The sequence below is a fragment of the Scyliorhinus torazame genome, chromosome 10 (genome assembly GCF_047496885.1).
Source record: "Scyliorhinus torazame isolate Kashiwa2021f chromosome 10, sScyTor2.1, whole genome shotgun sequence".
Taxonomy (NCBI): Eukaryota; Metazoa; Chordata; class Chondrichthyes; order Carcharhiniformes; family Scyliorhinidae; genus Scyliorhinus; species Scyliorhinus torazame.
Window position 1 is genome coordinate 172,781,595 of NC_092716.1, and position 18,546 is coordinate 172,800,140.

An 18,546-nucleotide genomic window follows, 5' to 3' on the forward strand; every position below is an offset into this window, starting at 1 on the left:
TTTCATTGAATTTGAATTCATCAAAGCACTTTTCCATTGGGAAATGTATTCTGATGCATTTTAATATTTACACAATGCTTGTGAATATAATGCTTAAAGGACAAAGTCATGCAATGAATCACTACAGTTAAAACACATCTAACTTACAATATGGCATCTAACTATTTAATCCGAAAGAATACTTTTTGTATTTCAAAACCTGTCATGAAAGGATTCCAACATCAGGTGATGGTTTTTTAATCCCCCCTTTGTGACTGGTGCCCCCCATGGTTCACGCCGCCTCTGGGAGGCTGTGAGCTGAAGGGGCCCAACTCCACTAAAATGGTTTGGGGTGGGGTTTAAACTGCCCACCCCCCACAATGGAGCCGTCAAAGATGGGAGTGTTGCGTGGGGGCTATCTGTACACTTAACCTGTGCCAGCAGAAATTGCTAGAAGGACGAATAGGGGTGGGAATTCCAAATCGGTTCCTGTTTGCCTTTTTTGAAGAGCTCCCAAGTTTCCCTACTCAGCAAAAATCCAGGCCCTAGCCTCTGGTTTATCTAACCTGAGAGTGTTTCATCGAGCATTAAGAACAGCCTTCATATACTGAGCATCTTTAACATGCGAAGTATGTCCCAAGGTGCTACCAGGAGGGTATGACAAAGATAAACAAGTCACGTAATGAGACAGTCACCAAAAGCTTGGACAAAGAGGTAGCGACATTAAGGAGGGGCAGGCAGAGAGGTTTAGGGAGGGAATTCCAGAGTTTGGAGCCAAGGCAATTGAAGACATGGGAGGGTGCTGAAAATTTGTATGAACCCAGTGGTAATGTGAAGGTTAGTACATGTCAACTGTTTAGTATCTGATATTAAATTATTTGATGATTCATGTGGGAGTGGTTTATCTATGTGTCTAAACCAGGCTATCTCTGTGCCACTGGGCAGTGTAAAGGGAGGTTGATTTTCCATCTGATCGCTGCTGCTCTGGGAGCGCTTCATAATGTGAAGCAAACTTCATTATGCACCTGCTCCATCTTCCGTTTGACTTGAGAATGCTTGGTGATATAAGGCATGGGGTGCACACTGAGGGCTTGGTACTGATTCTCGGTGCCAGCATTAAGAACCCTGACCTTGGTGAGCAGAAACAATTTAAAAGATAAAGCTCTCTCTGCTTATATGTTTGTCAAAAACACTAACACAGGGGAATATGATGAATTTGAAATCATCTCCCTTTTCCAGAGAACCTCACCATTAACTAACACCACTGCATGTTACAGCTTCTCTGATAGCCGCTCAGACACCAGAATATACCCTTGTCTAGTCATGTCCTGTCGATCCCTGCCTCATTAATTTGATTCCTGTGTAATTTTCTCCGGATCAGTTTTGAATTGAATATGCAGCTCAGCAGCAATTCATGAGGGTGAGATTTAATGGCCGCACTGCACCCGATGTGGATCCGTGTGTGACACTGAAATCATGGGAGAGGCCGTAATCGGGATCCGTGCTGGACGCCGATTGGTTCGCAATCTAACCAGCCTGCTCCCATTGACGGGTTCCGGATCCCACTTGGACATGGTGACACACCAATTGTCACCAATTAAGGGCAACCTCCATCTCCTTAACAACATGGACCCCCTATCTAACAGCCCCCTGAGTTAACCGGCTCCCCAGTGAGAGGACACACGGGAGCCGTTTAGCACTCCTACGTAAAAATAGAAACCTAGCTCGATGGCTGGTGTTGACGGATGGAGCCCCTGGGGGGGTGGGGGGGGGGGGGTGCCTGGGCCTGGGCCTGGTCCTGGTCAGGGGGCTGGGCACCATCGGTTAGGGGTCACCGCTGGGCAAGGGGTGTGTGGGGCTCAGCGTTTGCGGGTCCCACAGCCCATCCCCCAAATTGTGTAAAACCATAACAGGGGCAACTACGGCGGTTGCCTGGCTGCCTCACCAAACACTTCCAGGACAAAGCCCTGTTCGTACTTGTATGGTGACGGTCACTTTAACTCCCTTTGACTATGAGCAACCTTTGGCTGTGCAGCTGAAGGCTATTGCTAATAAGGAATTGGCACTGTTAGTTATGCGAGCACTTCCCAGCTGCAGGTTGTGTTTGCTGCTCGTTCTTGCTGATGGATACAAATGCCTGAAGGGGCAGTGTTTGTTTGTTGCTGCCTCTTCTGCTTCTGTAGCCTGGAGTAAGGAAAGCGAGGATGTAAGATGACCTGTTACCAATGCTGGTGAAGGAGTGCTCTTTCTTTCTTCTGGCGTGCTCTGCGCGGTATGGCTTTCCAGTTTGACTTTGCATCGTTGAGAGTCTACTGTTGCCGGCTGTGGGAGGGGAAGAAAGAGGCGAATTGATCCGATTGAGCAACTTGATGGAGGTGTTGCAGAAATACTTTTGCAGGTTGCTGGTGACTTTATTGTACTGTTGACTGATTCATGTTTAATGTCTGGAGGCCGTGTGTTTGCCTCTTGCTTCTGTGGCCTGGAGTGAGGAAACGGAGGGTGTAAGATGACCTGCTTTCACTGGAGAAGGGGAAAGGGTGCTCTTTCACTCTTCTGGCATGCTCTCGTTGGTGTGACTAGGGGCTGCTTAGCACAGGGCTAAATCGCTGGCTTTGAAAGCAGACCAAGGTAGGCCAGCAGCACGGTTCAATTCCCGTACCAGCCTCCCCGAACAGGCGCCGGAATGTGGCGACTAGGGGCTTCGTTTGAAGCCTACTTGTGACAATAAGCAGTTTTCATTTCTTTCTGGTGTGACTTTCCACTGTTGAGAGTCTACTGCCAGGAGCTGCAGGAGAGAGAGCGAGAGGTCCAAATGAGCAACTTGATGAGGTGTTGAAGGAACGCATTTGCAGATAGCTGCCAACTTTATTGTACTGTTGACTGTTTAATGTTTAAAGCACTGTTGTAGCTTTGTGTTTGTACTGATATTCTGAAGCGAAAAGGTGCTTGTGTTTGTATGCCAGGCTGGGTGCCTTTTTTGTTGGTTACTGGCTAATGTGATATATGAACTTTTTAGTACATCTTTTTGTATAAAGGTACTGTTGACCATTTAATGAACAAAATATTCTCAAGTGCAGTCTTGTGGGTACACGTGCCGATGTCTCTGACACGTTTTATTGCATTCCAATCAAACTGTGAGGGCTGGACACTTTGCCTGAACCATAGGGGCACGAGGCAGTAGCCAAACACCCAAGAGCTGGGCCTCAGCACTGGGGATATCCCCACAATTAAAGGGTGAGTGCATGGATCAGGGGAGGGTACCTGAGCTTGGTCCAACTCATGTTCCCGGCAGCGGTCTGGGATCTTGGGTCTAGCGGCTCCTGATGTGGCCTGGGGTGAGTGTGCAGGATGGGGTCCCCCAGCACAACTGGCTTGGTGGATGGCACTCTGAGAGAAGGCAGGAAACATAAGGATGGGGAGGCTTGGGAGATTCGAGGGTCCCGGGATGGAGGCCATTACTGATTGTTGGTCTCTCACCTTCTCTTATTCCTTACAGATATAAAACCCCACAGCGGCAGCCCTTGCGGTGCTGGTGGCAGCCAAGGCAGGCAGACGCCAGAGAAGGCGGCAGCAACATTGGCACGGCTTGAGGCGGCACCCCATGCGCAGGGACCGCTTCACACTCAGTAGACCCTGCTGAGGTCCTGGCTGATGGCGCCAGTGCGGGGGCCGGATTCCAAAGTGTAGACCTGATATAACAAGGCCGATGCTGCCACCCGGGCAGTGCACCGGACTGCTGACAATGCAGTTCCGAAGTCTGGACCGCTCTGGCGGTGTCCTGTTTAATGGAGGTCTGCTGTGCTCTCCGGCGAAGGTCCATCGTGCACGGAGGGCCTGGGAGGTCCCCATCCTCTTCCGCTTCTCGTTGGACGAGGCTTTGTCCATCAGCTCACCCCGTCTTTTCCTCCTCTTCCACCACCCCGCCCCCACCCCCAACAATCCCTCCCCTCCCTCATAATATCCCCTACCGACCCATCCCTCCTCTCCTCCCCGACCTTCCTACACTGCCTTCCCGAACTATCCTGTTCCACCCTCCCAGGGTCTGTGTAACATCACCTCGAGGTGATGGGCCTGTGTCGGCATTGTCAACGGGCCAATATACAAGGCAGGAGAGTGATAATGACCTGCTGTTAGGTAAGCTTTGGCGCTCCTCAGTTTATGCCATAGTCTGGCTCTTGCCTTTCTGCTGACAACGTGCTCACATACACCACCTGCACGTAGTCTACTTCGGAGGGCTCCTGATCTAGGACCACTTCCCGTGGGGGGAAGCAGAGGGCAATAGGGGGTGGGAGTGCAAGCTGGCCCGCTGTGAGGAATAATGTGACAGATGCTTTGCACGTGTCAGGTGTAACATGGTTTAATTATGAACTTTCGAAGCCCTCGTTCTCCCCAGCTACAGATGGTGCCCCCGCCTCCACTCCCCAGTCCGACTCAGTGCTCCTCAACCTTTTAAATCTTTCGTGCTCTGCTGCTACGTCTAGGTGTGTCCCCACGACACACATCAGAAGTGGAGGTGCCCTGTGGCCTTTGCCCCTGGCAGGCATTCTCTGGGGGGCCTGGAGCCAGAGGGCCCTGGCGACCTACCGCTGTCACTGGACATGTCTCCCAGAGACTGGGATATGCAGTGGAGTGCCCCACCAATGTACACCTGCGTCTGGGACATGTCCCTCAGTGACTGGGAAATGCGGTCGAGACCCTCCGCTGTGGTCGTCACTGACTGAGCCAAACCTTGGACACCAGTACTCAAGGCGCTGATGTCATGCTGCAGTTTCCACTGGGATTGTCACCCTAGCAGCGTTGGCCTTGATGCCATACATTGTCGGCGCCATCTCCTGCACCCTTGGCCATTGGGACTTCTCCAATCAGCTATGCGCTCACCAGAATGACGCTGACGTCCGCTCCTGAATCTATTGGCCATGTAGATGTGCCCTAGCGTCTGCATCAGCTCTGGGATAACCTTGTCCAGTGGCTCAGCATCTTACTGGGACCCAGCTGAGTCCTGGAATCCAGCAGACCTCTGACTGCTGACTCCCTTGGATGTTCCTGCCTCCATTCGATATGCATCAGCATCTGTGTGGTGCTCACCAGATTGTGCCCCAGCAGCCTCCTGTCACATACTGAGGTGTGTGTCTCTGCACTGCTGGGGATGATAGCCGTGATGCCTCAATGGTGGCATCCTCAGGCCACTCCTCTGAGGTGTTCCCTTGGGTGGCTGGGCAGGAGCGACCACGGATGACCCGGCCTAATCGGATGGAGATCCTGCAAGAGAATGGACATGTGGTCAGTGAGAGGGAAGCATTATTTTGTCTGATATGAACAACTCTTTTGAGACAGGTCATCTGGGTTGAGACACAGTGGATCCTCACCTCTGCAGCACAGGCCAACCTCACTGTTGGTGACTTCTCTCCTGGGACAACTCCACGACCTCCATGGCCCATTCCTCTAGCAGGTGAGGACTCTGCTATGATGTCCGGAACCTAGCCACCCGTCTTGGCCCTTTCCTGCCTATTGTAGGCTAACATCTCCTGCAGAGACAGAGAAAGGGCATTGTGAGATGCATGCTTGATGCATCAGGGGGATCTATGCCAGGTGTGTGTGAGCACTGCTCCTGGGCATGGAAGGGTTGTGCTGTTTTGCTAGTGGGTGCCATGTGGGTTGTGGCATGAGTGCGGTAACATGCTGCGGGGGGGGGAACGTTGCGGGTTGCCAGCGGCGATTAGTTTGGGAGGGGGGTGGATGTCAGGGTGGTGGCAGGCGGAACTGTGCCAGGGGGCTGGTGTCAACTTGCCCTTGCCCTTGTGGCCCGGTGGAAGTTATTGGTCTTCTTCCTGCACTGGGCTGAGGTCCTCCTGGTCACGCTGCCCGAAGTGACAGCTGCTGCCCGAAGTGACAGCTACTGCCACAGCATCCCCGAAGCGTGGAGCAAGTCTGTGTGGCGGCATGGATGTGCGCTGACTGGAGTGAGTTCAAAGGGAATGTTTATGAGCAGCTCCCCCTTGTTAGCAGGGAGCTGCCGGGCGCGAGACAGCCATTTCCGCCGTGAAGCTCATGGGGATCATTTCTGGCACTAATTGCCATTAAATATGTGCCGCGGTTTCGCCGACTCAGTTGTTGGGAAGCACCCGGGAAGTCGCGCCCGATACGGCGCGTAGGGTGCGATTTAACGGGAGAAGTTCTGTGTGTCTAATTGTTAATATTCCCCTGTGGGCTGCACCACAGTTCCTGGATCAGTCAGAAGCAGAACACTCCGTATCTGTGCGGGGTTCCCAGCTCAGCTCAGTCCAGCTTAGTTTGCAGTTTGCTTGGGTCAAATGCACCACAAAGAGTACTCACTGGGTTTTCTTTAATTTACTTCTCCAGCAGGTTTATTCTGAATGAGGCAGGCCTATAGCTTAAATGTGGGAAGATCCAGGGGTCAAATGTCACCTCAGTAAACCGCTCTACTTCTGGTCCACTCCATATACTATGGAAGGGGGACCTTGCTCTCACCTTCCCACACGGGAAGTCGTTGAAAAATTTCCGTTGGGGGTCCTCTGGAGCCCAATGTGAAAGAAGGCATTGCTGGATTAGGTTCTGGAGAATGAGATGCGTCAAAGGTCAGCAGGGGGGTACATTTTGGGGAGCACGGATTTGTAATGTCATAATGTTTAGGTTAGCTCTGAATAAAGACGAGATGAAATCTAGAGTGAAAATATTTACTTAGCGCAGACCAATTTCAGAGGGATGAGAATAGACCTGGTCTTGATAAATTGGAAGCAAAGATTGGAAGGAAAACTGTAATAGAACAATGGGCTGCCTTTAAAGAGGAGATGGTTGAAGGTAGATTCCTAATAGGGGAAAATGTAGGACACGCATTGTCAGAGGTCCCTGGATGATATAGGAGATAGGAAGACGAAGCAGTACAAGGCTGCATGTGATAGATGCCAGGTTAATAATACAAGTCAGAACCAGGCTGAATGTAGAAAATTCAGAAAGGAAATAAAAAAAGACAAATCAGAGGCAACGCAAGAGCCCGTGAAGAGGCTGAGAGCATAAAACGGAATCCAGAAGTCCCCAAAGGCATATAAATAGTGTTATGGGTCAGGGTTTAGAGAACCCCAAAGTGCATCATGGAGTTCACCTGACCCACAACTTTTAATAGATTGTGGTATGGGGAGCACACAGCCCACTCTACAGGTGTGGTACAGCAGAAATGGAAAAGTATTTTTAAAATATATTTATTAAAGTTTTTTAACACAATTTTTCACCCTTACAAACAATAACCCGCCCCCCCCCACCCCCCGGTAACAAAATAGTAAGAAATCGCACATAGCAAGATATATACATGGTAAAACGATATGTTACATAGCTTTGTACACTGGCTCTCTCCCGTCCGTGCCAGTTTCCCAAATCCTTCATGTGTCTCTTGCTCTAAGGAAAAGTATTTTTTAAAGCAAAACAATGTTTATTCTATGAAAGCAAGTTAACCTTTTTACAACAAACCGTGAACATCTAAGCAACCATTAATTCAAATACAACCCCAAAGACAACAACTCTAAGTAACCCTGTAAGCTGTCCTTTTAACATCCAAAAGACTTAACAAACCTTCAAACAGGAGCACGTTAGGTTTTCATTCAATACTGAGCCATTTTACAATTCTGGGTTCACCAAATGATCCATAGATAGTCTTTGGATGGCAGTGATCAACAGTGCAGCTCTTCGTTAAAATTCAGATGCAGCTCACTGAAAAACACAGATACACGCAAGCTTTTTCTCAAACTGAAACTAAAAAGCAGAAGTAGAGCTCAGCTCCACCCACACTCTGACATCACTCCAGTAACATGACCAGCTCCATTTCTTAAAGGAACATTTCTTAAACACCCATTTCTTAAAGGTACTCTCACATGACAATAGTAACAGAGTATTAAGAGTAGGCATCAGCCTGATTAGGGGCCAGGAAGGGTATCAGTGCATGGAAACAGAGGGTGTGGCTGAAGTATTAAATGAGTACTTGCACTTGTCTTCACCAAGAAAGAAGATGCTGTCAAAGCGAAAGAGAAAGTAGTTGACATACAGGACGGGCAAAAAATTGATTGAGGTATAAGAAAGTCTAGCTTTATTTAAAGTTAGTAAAGATGGGACACATCTGGGTTGCCAAGGGAAGTATCATAGATTATCGAATCCCTACTGTGCAGAAGGAGGGCATTTGGCCCGTTGAGTCTGCACCCCCCCCCCCCCCCAGATGATCACCCCCCTAGGCCAAATCCCCCACCCCATCCCCGCAACCCCAACCAACCTCCAGATAGGCACAATACAGCATGGCCAATCAACCTAGCCTATCCCGGGTTCAATTCTGGCCTTGGGTGACTGTCTGTGTGGAGCTTGCACTTTTTCCTCGCGTCTGTGTGGGGTTCCTCTGGGTTCTCTGATTTCCTCCCACAGTCCAAAGATGTGCATGTCGTTATATTACTTGTTTGTAATATGCCGTTACTCTGCTTTACTTCCAGAATGATCAGATGGTTAGATTTCACAGAAGCTATCAATCTTCAATTCAAAGCAAAATAGGTTTAATGAATAATTAATTAAATATTAATGAGTTTCTTCACTCTTACAGAACTGTCACTGATGATAAAGTAAATCAGAATAAGTATTAACTGTATTTAACTATAAGTATTAACAAAGCTATATCTCTCGTTAACTGCTGTCGAGTCACTGGTTCAAAGAGACCCAAAATCCTTTGAGTTTGCTTATTTATACCTGAATCTAGTGTTGCCATCTAGTGGTTGTCTTACACTATGATGTAATTGTTACACAGAACATACAGTGCAGAAGGAGGCCATTCGTCCACCTATCGAGTCTGCACTGACCCACTTAAGCCTGCACTTCCACCCTATCCCTGTAACCCAATAACCCCTCCTAACCTTTTTGGTCACTAAGGGCAATTTAACATGGCCAATCCACCTATCCTGCATGTCTTTGGACTGTGGGAGGAAACCGGAGCACCTGGAGGAAACCCATTCATACAGGGGGAGAACGTGCAGACTCCGCACAGTGACCCAGCGGGGAATCTGTCATGTGAGAGTACCTTTAAGAAATGGGTGTTTATAAATGGGTATGTATACAAATATCTGTAGTGAGAGTACCTTTAAGAAATGGGTGCTTAAGCAATGTACCTTTGAGAAATGGGTGTTTATCAGTGATGTCAGAGTGTGGGTGGAGCTGGGCTGTCTGTCAGCTTTTTACTTTCGTTTTAGGCTGTTTGCTGCAGGGTATGTTTTAGTTTCGTTTTCAGAGCTGGATAGCTGCAGTCACAGCCACAAGGTGTATGAATCTCTCTCTGTAATCTAAAGACTGTAAATCGATCCTGGTAATTTAAAACTAGTAACAGTAGTGACTTTAACCTGATGTGCTTCTGATAAAGATTTTTTTTTAAAGTCGTATGGATGTTAAAAGGAAAGCTTAAAGGATTACTTAGTGTTGTAGTCTTTGGGGTTGTATTTGAATTAATGGTTGCTAAGATGTTCACTGTTTTAAAAAGGTTAACTTGAGTTCATAGAATAACATTGTTTTGCTTTAAAAAATACTTTTCCATTTCTGCTGTACCACACCTGTAGAGTGGGCCGTGTGCTCCCCATACCACAATCTATTAAAAGTTGTGAGTCAGGTGAACTCCATGATATACTTTGGGATTCTCTGAACCCTGGCCCATAACAAATGAACCTGGGACCCTGGTGCTGCAAAGCCACAGTGCTATCCACTTGTGCTACCGTGTTAACTCTATATACCAGCACATATACATATCACTACATCCTCCTTCTTTAAACTTATTTTCTGAGGTGTAGCAAAGAAAAATGTATAACTATGATACAATAAACCTGATATGTATATCTATACAAAGTAAAATGAGTAATGATCATACAGATAACAGTGAATATTTTACAAGTTCCGTCTATTTGGTTTCTTCCTGCATCTTGTCGATCTTCAGAGTTGGCGAGGAAGTGGTGATGATGTCTTGACTGTTTTAAGCTTGTCATCATTATTTCTGGTATTGATTAAAGTGTCATGAAATATTGATTCATTGAAATTCAAAACAGGAAAAGTGTCTTTTTGTAGTCACATTTTCTGTAGTGCACGTCGATTTCTTCTTACAATTGTACCTTCTGCTGTTTTCACAATGTATGAGCGTGGTTTGTAATATGCCGTTACTCTGCTTTACTTCCAGAATGATCAGATGGTTAGATTTCACAGAAGCTATCAATCTTCAATTCAAAGCAAAATAGGTTTAATGAATAACGAATTAAATATTAATGAGTTTGTTCACTCTGACAGAACTATCACTGGTGATAAAGTAAATCAGAATAAGTATTAACTGTATTTAACTATAAGTATTAACTAAGCTATATCTCTCTCTAACTGCTGTCTAGTCACTCCTGGTTCGAAGAGACCCAAGATCTTTTCAGTTCACTAATTTATACATTAATCTAGTGCTGCCATCTAGTGGTTGTCTTACACTATGCTGTGGTTGGTAACTCTTTATATACCAGCACATATAGGTATCACTACACAGTTACTTCGATTCCATGATAAAATTGCCCCTTAGTGTCCAGGGATGTACAGGTTAGATGAGGTTATGGGGTTACGGGGGAGTAGGCCTAGGGCCAAATGGCCTCCTTCTGCACTGTAGGAATTCCATGAACCAATCATTCTAAGAACCAATAGTGACATGGTGTAAAACATTTTTATGCAATGAGTCGTTAGGATCTGGAATGCACTGCTGACAGAGTGGCAGTCACAGATTCAATCATGGCTTGCAAAAGAGAATTGGACATGCATCTAATCAGGCAAAAAAAAATCCAGGGCCAAGGGGAAAGCCTGCTAGAGTGAGACTAACTGAAGTGCTCTTACAGAGGGTCGACACCAACCTGATGGGCCGAATGGCCTACTTCTGTGCTCGAGCCATTCCATGCTGCAATGAATAGAAATCTGAAAGGAAAGCAGAAAATGTTAGAAGTATGCAGCAACGTTTACCATAGAAAAGGCAGGCTGAAGTGTTCTACGAGATCCTTCGTCTGAAGCCATGAACCTGAAATTATAGCCTTTCTTTCCTGAGTGGACCAGATGTCATGCAGGGACCATACTGTGTGCCAAATGACTGAAATAGTTTGAGATGTCAGACTTTTGACTCAAGTAGTTTCCTGGAACAGAATTAATTGATTTAATTAAGGGGGATTTAATTGATTTAATATTTGATTAACAGCGAGGTAGCGGAGTGATGAATATTGAAAAGGAATCCAAGCATCAGGATGCTGCATCACTCCATCCTGTGCTGAGTTTTAGTCTTTGATGGGGGCAGAAATTGGGTGTTCATAGATCATAAAATCCTATAGTGCAGAAAGAGGCCATCCGGCCCATCGAGCTGTACCAGCCCTCGGAAAGCGGACCCTGCCTAAGCCCACACCTCCACCTTGTCCCCGTAGGAACCCCACCTAACTTTCTGTACACCAAGGGACAATTTAGCATGGCCAATCCACCTAATTTGCACATCTTTGGACTGTGAGAGGAAACTCACACAGACACGGGGAGAAAATGCGAACTCCACACAGTCACCCGAGGCCGGAATTGAACCTGGATCCCTGGAGCTCTGAGGCAGCAGTGCTAATCACTGTACCACTGGGTGTTGTAAATGACCTCCATGTTTTATTAAACACTGGATAAAACCAAATTACAAATTTTGACAAAGAGTCATCGGACTCGAAACGTTAGCTGTTTTCTCTCCCTATAGATGTTGCCAGACTTGCAGAGATTTTCCAGCATTTTCTCTTTTGTTCCATGTTTTATTGTTAGGGTATGAAGTAAACCAGCCAATGTTCCTGCTTCTGATGGTCCACCTGTCAAGACTCGTGTATAATGAATGGGCACTTGGCTAACGTTTTCTGTGGTGACAGGTATTGTAGACCTGTTGCCCAGGATAAATCAACAACTTCAGGAAGTAAGACTACATCAACTTGTATTCATACAGTGTCTTTAATGTAATTAAATGTCTCAATAAGTTTCACAGGAGCGTTAGAAAGCAACATTTGACACCAAGATACAGTAGTAATCGGGCAGATAACTAAGTGCTTAGTTGGGAGCATCTTAAAGGAGCACCAAGATGGCCACCAATGGTGGAGCAACTAAAATAACACCTTCCAAACCCACTACCTCAGACAGCACCTTCCAAAACACTACCACACCTACAAGGATAAGGTCAGCAGATACCTAAGAACACCACCGCCTGCAAGTTCCTTTCCACCACCATCTTGACCAATGACTGTATCACCGTTCCTTCACTGTCACTGGGTCGAAACCCTGGAACTCCTTCCCTAACAGCACCATAGGTGTACCTATATCAGATGGACTGCAGCAATTCAAGAAGGCAGCTCACCACCGCCTTCACAAGGGTGATTGGGGATGGGCAACAAATGAAGGAATAACCACGAACACCCACATCCCATGAATGAATTAAAAAGAATATCAGGGATTCTCAGGAGGCTGGAATTAGACGAGCACAGAGATTTTGGATGGCAAAGGGCTGGAAGAGACTACAGATTGGGAGAGCTGAGGCCATAGAAAGGATGACAACCAGGGTGAGAATTTGAAAATTGAGGTGTTGCTCAACTGAGAGGCAGTATAGGTTACTGAGAACAGGGCTGATGGGTGAACAGGACATGGACAGGAATTTTGTATGACCTTAAGTTTCCGGAGGGTAGAATGTGGGAAGTTGACTGTGAGTATGTATTTAATGGTCAAACCTAGAGTTAACAAATGCATGTTTGAGGGTTTCAGCAACGGATGAGCTGAAGGGTCAGGCGATATTATGGAGGAGGAAAGAGACAGCCATAGTGACCGCATGGATATGTGTTTCAGAAGCTCATCTCAAGGTCACATATGACCCCATAACTTCAAAGATTCTGGTCTCGACAGTTGCCAGAGAGAGAAATAAAGTCATTCGGAAATGAAGTTTGTAGCAGCAACCAATGTCAGTAGCTTCAGTCTTCTCGTATTTAAATGGAGAACATTTCTGCTTATCCTCGATGTTGGACAGGTAGTCTGACAACACCCAAGCCACCTGAGCACCTCTCTCGGTTCCTCCACTGTTACTAAATTGTCAATGTATATGAGGAAACTAATACTGTGTTTTAAGATGATGCTGAGGCATGTTCTAGATGGCAAATAGGAGGGGACCAAGGATAGATCCTTGGAGGACACTAGAGATTATTGTATGGGAGTGGGAAGAGAAACCACTGCCAAGTGATTCTCTGTCTACAGGTAGATAGATTCCCACCCAGCAAAATGACTGGAGAGGCATTGGAGAAAGATGATGTGGACATTAGTGTCAAATGCTTCATGCAGGTCAAGAAGGACAAGGAAAGATAGTTTCTCCTTGTCACAGTGATTGTTATTTGTAAATTTAATAGGAGCTGTCACAAAACTGAGTTGGGGGCAAAAACCTGTTTGCGGGATTCAGACATAGAGGGCGGGATTCTCCACTCCCGCGCCGGTTGGGAGAATCGCCTGGGTCGCCAAATTGTCCCGTGACGCCGGTCCGTCGCCCTCCCGCGATTCTCCCAAGCGGCGAGATCGGCCCCGTCGGGTTCCGCGCGGTGCAGGCCGGAGAATCGCCCGAGACACCCAAAATGTTGATTCTCCAGCACCCCTGCTATTCTCAGGCCCGGATGGGCCGAGCGGCCAGGCCAAAACGGTGGGTTCCCCCCCGGCACCGTCCACACCTGGGGCAAAATTCTCCGGAAACGGCGCGATGTCCGCCGACTGGCGCCCAAAACAGTGCAAATCAGACGGGCACCGCGCCGCCCCAAAGGTGCGGAATCCTCTGCATCTTGGGGGGCCGAGCCCCAACCTTAAGGGGCTCGGCCTGCGCCGGACTAATTTCCGCCCCGCCAGCTGGCGGAAAAGGCCTTTGGTGCCCCGCCAGCTGGCGCGGAAATGACATCTCCGGGCGGCGCATGCGCGGGAGCGTTAGCGGCCGCTGACAGCATTCCCGCGCATGCGCAGTGGAAGGAGTCTCTTCTGCCTCCGCCATGGTGGAGACCGTAGCGAAGGCGGAAGGGAAAGAGTGCCCCCACGGCACAGGCCCGCCCGCGGATCGGTGGGCCCCGATCACGGGCCAGGCCACCGTGGGGGCACCCCCCGGGGCCAGATTGCCCCGCGCCCCCCCCCAGGACCCCGGAGCCCACCCGCGCTGCCTTGTCCCGCCGGTAAGATAGGTGGTTTAATTTACACCGGCGGGTCAGGCATTTTAGCGGCGGGACTTCGGCCCATCTGGGCCGGAGAATCGAGCGGGGGGGGGGGGGGGGGGGGGGCGCCAACCCGCCCCCGCCGAATCTCTGGTGCCGGAGACTTCGGCAACCAGCGGGGGCGGGATTCACGCCAGCCCCCGGCGATTCTCCGACCCGGCGGAGGGTCGGAGAATCTCGCACCTGGTCGCTGCCGGCGGGAACAGCGCGGGAACGCTGGTGGGGGGGGGGGCGGCCTGCAGGGGGGGGGGAAGGGGGGATCCCGCACCGGGGGCGGGGGGGGGCCTTAAATGGGGTCTGGCCCGCGATCGGTATCCACCGATCGTCAGGCCGTCCTCTCTGAAGGAGGACCTCCTTTCTTCCGCAGCCCCGCAAGATCCATCTGACACCTTCTTGAGGGGCGGACTCGGAGAGGACGGCAACCACGCATGCGCGGGTGACGCCAGTTATGTGGCACCGGCCGCGTCATGTATGCGGCACCGCCTTTACGTGGCGACAAGGCCTGGCGCGTGTAAATGACGCGGCCCCGCTCCTAGCCCATTATCGGGCCCTGAATCGGTTCGGGGTAGGGGCCGTTTTGCGCCGTCGTGAACCTCGACGGCGTTCACGACGGCGTGGGCACTTCGGCGCGGGAGTGGAGAATCCCGCCCGGAGTTTGGGGAAGAATGAGCGCTGATTTGGGAGCAACAACTCCTTGAAGGACTTTGGAGGGGCAGGAGAGATTGGAGATGGAGTGGTAGTTTGCAAGGATGATGGTGTCAGGGGTTGGTTTATTGTTGATGACAATAGATTTGAAGGACAGCAGCTGACAGGATGACCATTAACAACGTCAGCTAACATAGCAGCTCAGTGAGCGTCAATGGAGCAGGAGGCGGGGCAGCACGGTAGCATTGTGAATAGCACAATTGCTTCACAGCTCCAGGGTCCCAGGTTCGATTCCCGGCTTGGTTCACTGTCTGTGTGGAGTCTGCGCGTTCTCCCCGTGTCTGCGTGGGTTTCCTCCGGTTTCCTCCCACAGTCCAAAGATGTGCAGGTTAGGTGGATTGGCCATGCTAAATTGCCCTTAGTGTCCAAAATTGCCCTTAGTGTTGGGTGGGGTAACTGGGTTGTGGGGATAGGGTGGAGATGTGGGCTTGGGTAGGGTGCTCTTTCCGGGAGCCGGTGCGGACTCGATGGGCCAAATTCTATGATTAAACAAGATGAGCTCAGCATGAGGGGAGATGGAAGGGAAACAAGACGAAGCTGTGAGTTCAGGGCTTGGAGAGGAGGAGCTGTGACGGAAGTTTGACCTGATGGATTCAGAAGGTGCAGAAGCATTGGTCTCAATCCTGGTGACAAACGTCCATGAATATTAGATTATGTGTTGACGTGATGGAAGGGACAATTTCTGGAGTTTAATCCGAAGAGAAGTGCAATAATGGGAGAGAAATGCTGGATTGACAACCTAAAGGGAGGATTTTGGTTACTGGACAGAGAGGGAAACACTGGCGACATTTGGGGCTTGGGGGTTCAAGAGGGGGATCAGCAGGTTTAGGAATCGTCAAAGGAAGCTTGATTCAAAAGCAGATGATGTGGCTGCATTGGGATCACCAGAGTTGGATGGTGAGTGAGTCACTGGTTTAGTGTCCGGAGAGGGAGTGGTTACATTTGAGTGTTGGGAAGAGCAAGATTTCAGAGGGAAAAGTGAGGGAGGGAGAGATTTGTCTTGGGGTCGTGACGGAAAATGGTCAGCATCAGATCAGCTACCTGTCGTAGGCAATGCTCATTAGTCAGTTCCATTGCAATCCATCTGGATATTGTTCGTTTTGATCCAGAGTCAGATGAATTTCTGCCGCTAGGTTTGGGACCTGTTAGGGAAGTGACCAGCTGGATTCTATTTGTCTGGGAGGGAGATGGAGGATTGCCATTGGTCTAGTTTTTCTAATGATTAGAGTATTCTGCAGTGGGGTAAGGGTACATCTGGGTTTCATTTCAACAGATAAATAAATGGCCAAACCCTCAAAGCCACCATGCTTAAAATACTGTGTCCCCTTGCTGCTTCTGTTTGAGGCAGATGCTCGTTTCCTGGTGTGAGAGACAAATGTCATGAGTCGGGGGTCACATTTGGGGCCTTGGCGAACAGAGCTCCTCAGTGTATAAAACAGGGCTATGTGCGGCCTTGGCCGTGTGTTCCCCATTGAGGCCCCTTATCAAACACCAGTCATGTTTTATCGCCATGTGTTTCTCAGTGCTGCGAGCACCAGGAAAAACGTGGGTAAATACAATCGCTATGGGACTTTGTTCCCATTTAGTTAAATCGCACCCTAAATCTTGCTTATCCATCTCCTATATCCATTCTGGACAGTGATCCTGGGCCTCCAACACCTCTAATCGTAAAGTTTTCAGCATTGTGCTTGTATCTCTTTGTGGGTACAATGCTCCCTTCTCTACAACCTCTTCCAGTCCTATAGCTATCCTACTTCCCCCATCCCATGAATCCACTACTGAACTATCCATTTCTTTTGATTCTGTCCCCAAGTGCACCCTTCACCATTGGAAGCTGTCAATTTATTCCTCCAAGGCCCAAGATCTGGAATCCACTCCCGAAACCACTCCAACTTTCAGATCCTACTTAAAATCACTTTGATCACACTTTGTTCACACTTCCTAATATCTTATTCTTTGACTTGGTCTCTCTTTTTCAGTCTGATTATAGCTTTGTTAAGTTTCCGTTTCTATGTTAAAGGTACTATAATATAGTAAATTAAGTCATCGGTTTGGTTGGATCAGTGTGTGTCCAATAGGAACAATTTATCTGTTGCATTTATTTGACTTGTTAGCCACACACAATAACTCATTTGTGAAAACGCCAAAGAGACTGGGCCTATATTTGAACACCCGCATGCAGAGTTGGGCTGCAGTTTGATTAGTCACAGAGCCATCATTTTCAGGTTTTTATTATTTGTCTTGAAGCAGCCACACCCAATGTACTGCATTGATTCGGAGTGTGATACACCTTACCGGCCAAATTCTGTTCCTGTTAGTCTCTGTGTAATTTCAAACTTTAGGTTGGACTTATTTATCCAGTTCATTACACTGGTAACTATAAGGAAGACCGTCTTTGTTCTTTCACTTAAAACCTGGATTTGCATGTTGGGTGATAATAATAGTAATCTTTATTAGTGTCACAAATAGGCTTCCATTAACACTGTTATGAAGTTACTGAAAAGCCCCTAGTCGCCACATTCCGGCGCCTGTTCGGGTACACAGATAGCAGCAGGGGTTGAGACAAAAGTTGGTTTTATGCATCAGTGTCACTCAGCCTTGATTCTATTTTGTGCAGAGGAAGAATTTGCATTCATATAGCACCTTTCACAACCTCCAGGCATCTCAAAATGCTTTACAATCCATGAATGCTCTGTAGGGCAGTAGTTTGCATGCAGCAAGGTCCACAACTCCAATGTGACAATGAACCAATCTATTTTAGGTGTTGATGAAAGGATAAACATTGGCAGGAAGACAGGGGAAATTCTCCACAGCATCTTTTGCATCCACCTGAGTGTAAGCCTCGATTTTGTGCTCAGTTCTTTAGGATGGAAATTGGATCCACAATCTTCTGACTCACGAGCGAAAGTTACCACTAACAGCGGCTGGTGTAACTTGTAATGATGTAAGTGCTCGTTGTGTTTAACAAATTGAGTGTGTTTCGCAGCCAATCAGCTGGGAATAGTTGCTGAGACAGCAAATGCAGCAGCCAAGTAAATCGAGGGTCTTGGCAGTGTACAGGGTTACATTATATATCTTTGAGATAACTATTGGTGGCAGCTCTGCCAAACATTGGCTTCAGCACCGCTTCCAGAGGGCTGAAGGGCAGTTTGAAGAGACTGCTCAAATAATAGATCACACACTGACTTCTCATCCTTGGGGCACTATTAGTGCCTTGCAATCCATGCAATTACACAGGCTCCCAAGCCAGTCAAGGCTCCTAAGATGATCCAGGCCACTTGACCATCAGCATTGATCATTCCAGGCTGGCTGAGCTCCTGTATATACTTCATTCATGTAAAGGTCATTGACCTGAAACGTTAACTCTGTTTTTTCCTCCACAGATGCCGCTTAGTATTTCCAGCATGTTCTGTTTTTATTTTGGGTTTCCAGTATCTGCAGTATTTTAGACGTAGGAGGCTGAATTAGGGTCCCGTAACCTGGGAATTGCACGGCCCGGGGTCCCAGTTGGTTTCAGTCCCAAAACTGCCCTTTCACACAAGGTCCCCAAAAGGCAAACTCTGCTGCTATGTCCACTGCTAGATTTCTA

The 18,546-nt window shown here is 48.2% G+C and overlaps 1 protein-coding gene across 4 annotated transcripts in view; it reads left to right on the plus strand.

Annotated features, from left to right (window-relative positions):
- Nucleotides 1-18,546, plus strand: part of LOC140431041 (oxysterol-binding protein-related protein 8-like) — a 224,053-nt gene that overhangs the window by 58,980 nt on the left and 146,527 nt on the right. For 2 of the 4 annotated variants that reach the window (XM_072518947.1, XM_072518949.1), the window contains exon 1: nt 11,855-11,947. The exons of the other annotated variants lie outside the window; for them this stretch is intronic. In XM_072518947.1, the coding sequence (XP_072375048.1) occupies nt 11,870-11,947 (78 nt within the window). In that variant the 5' untranslated portion in view covers nt 11,855-11,869. Of the gene's footprint in view, nt 1-11,854; nt 11,948-18,546 lie in introns of those variants that run through there. 4 annotated transcript variants of the gene reach the window in all.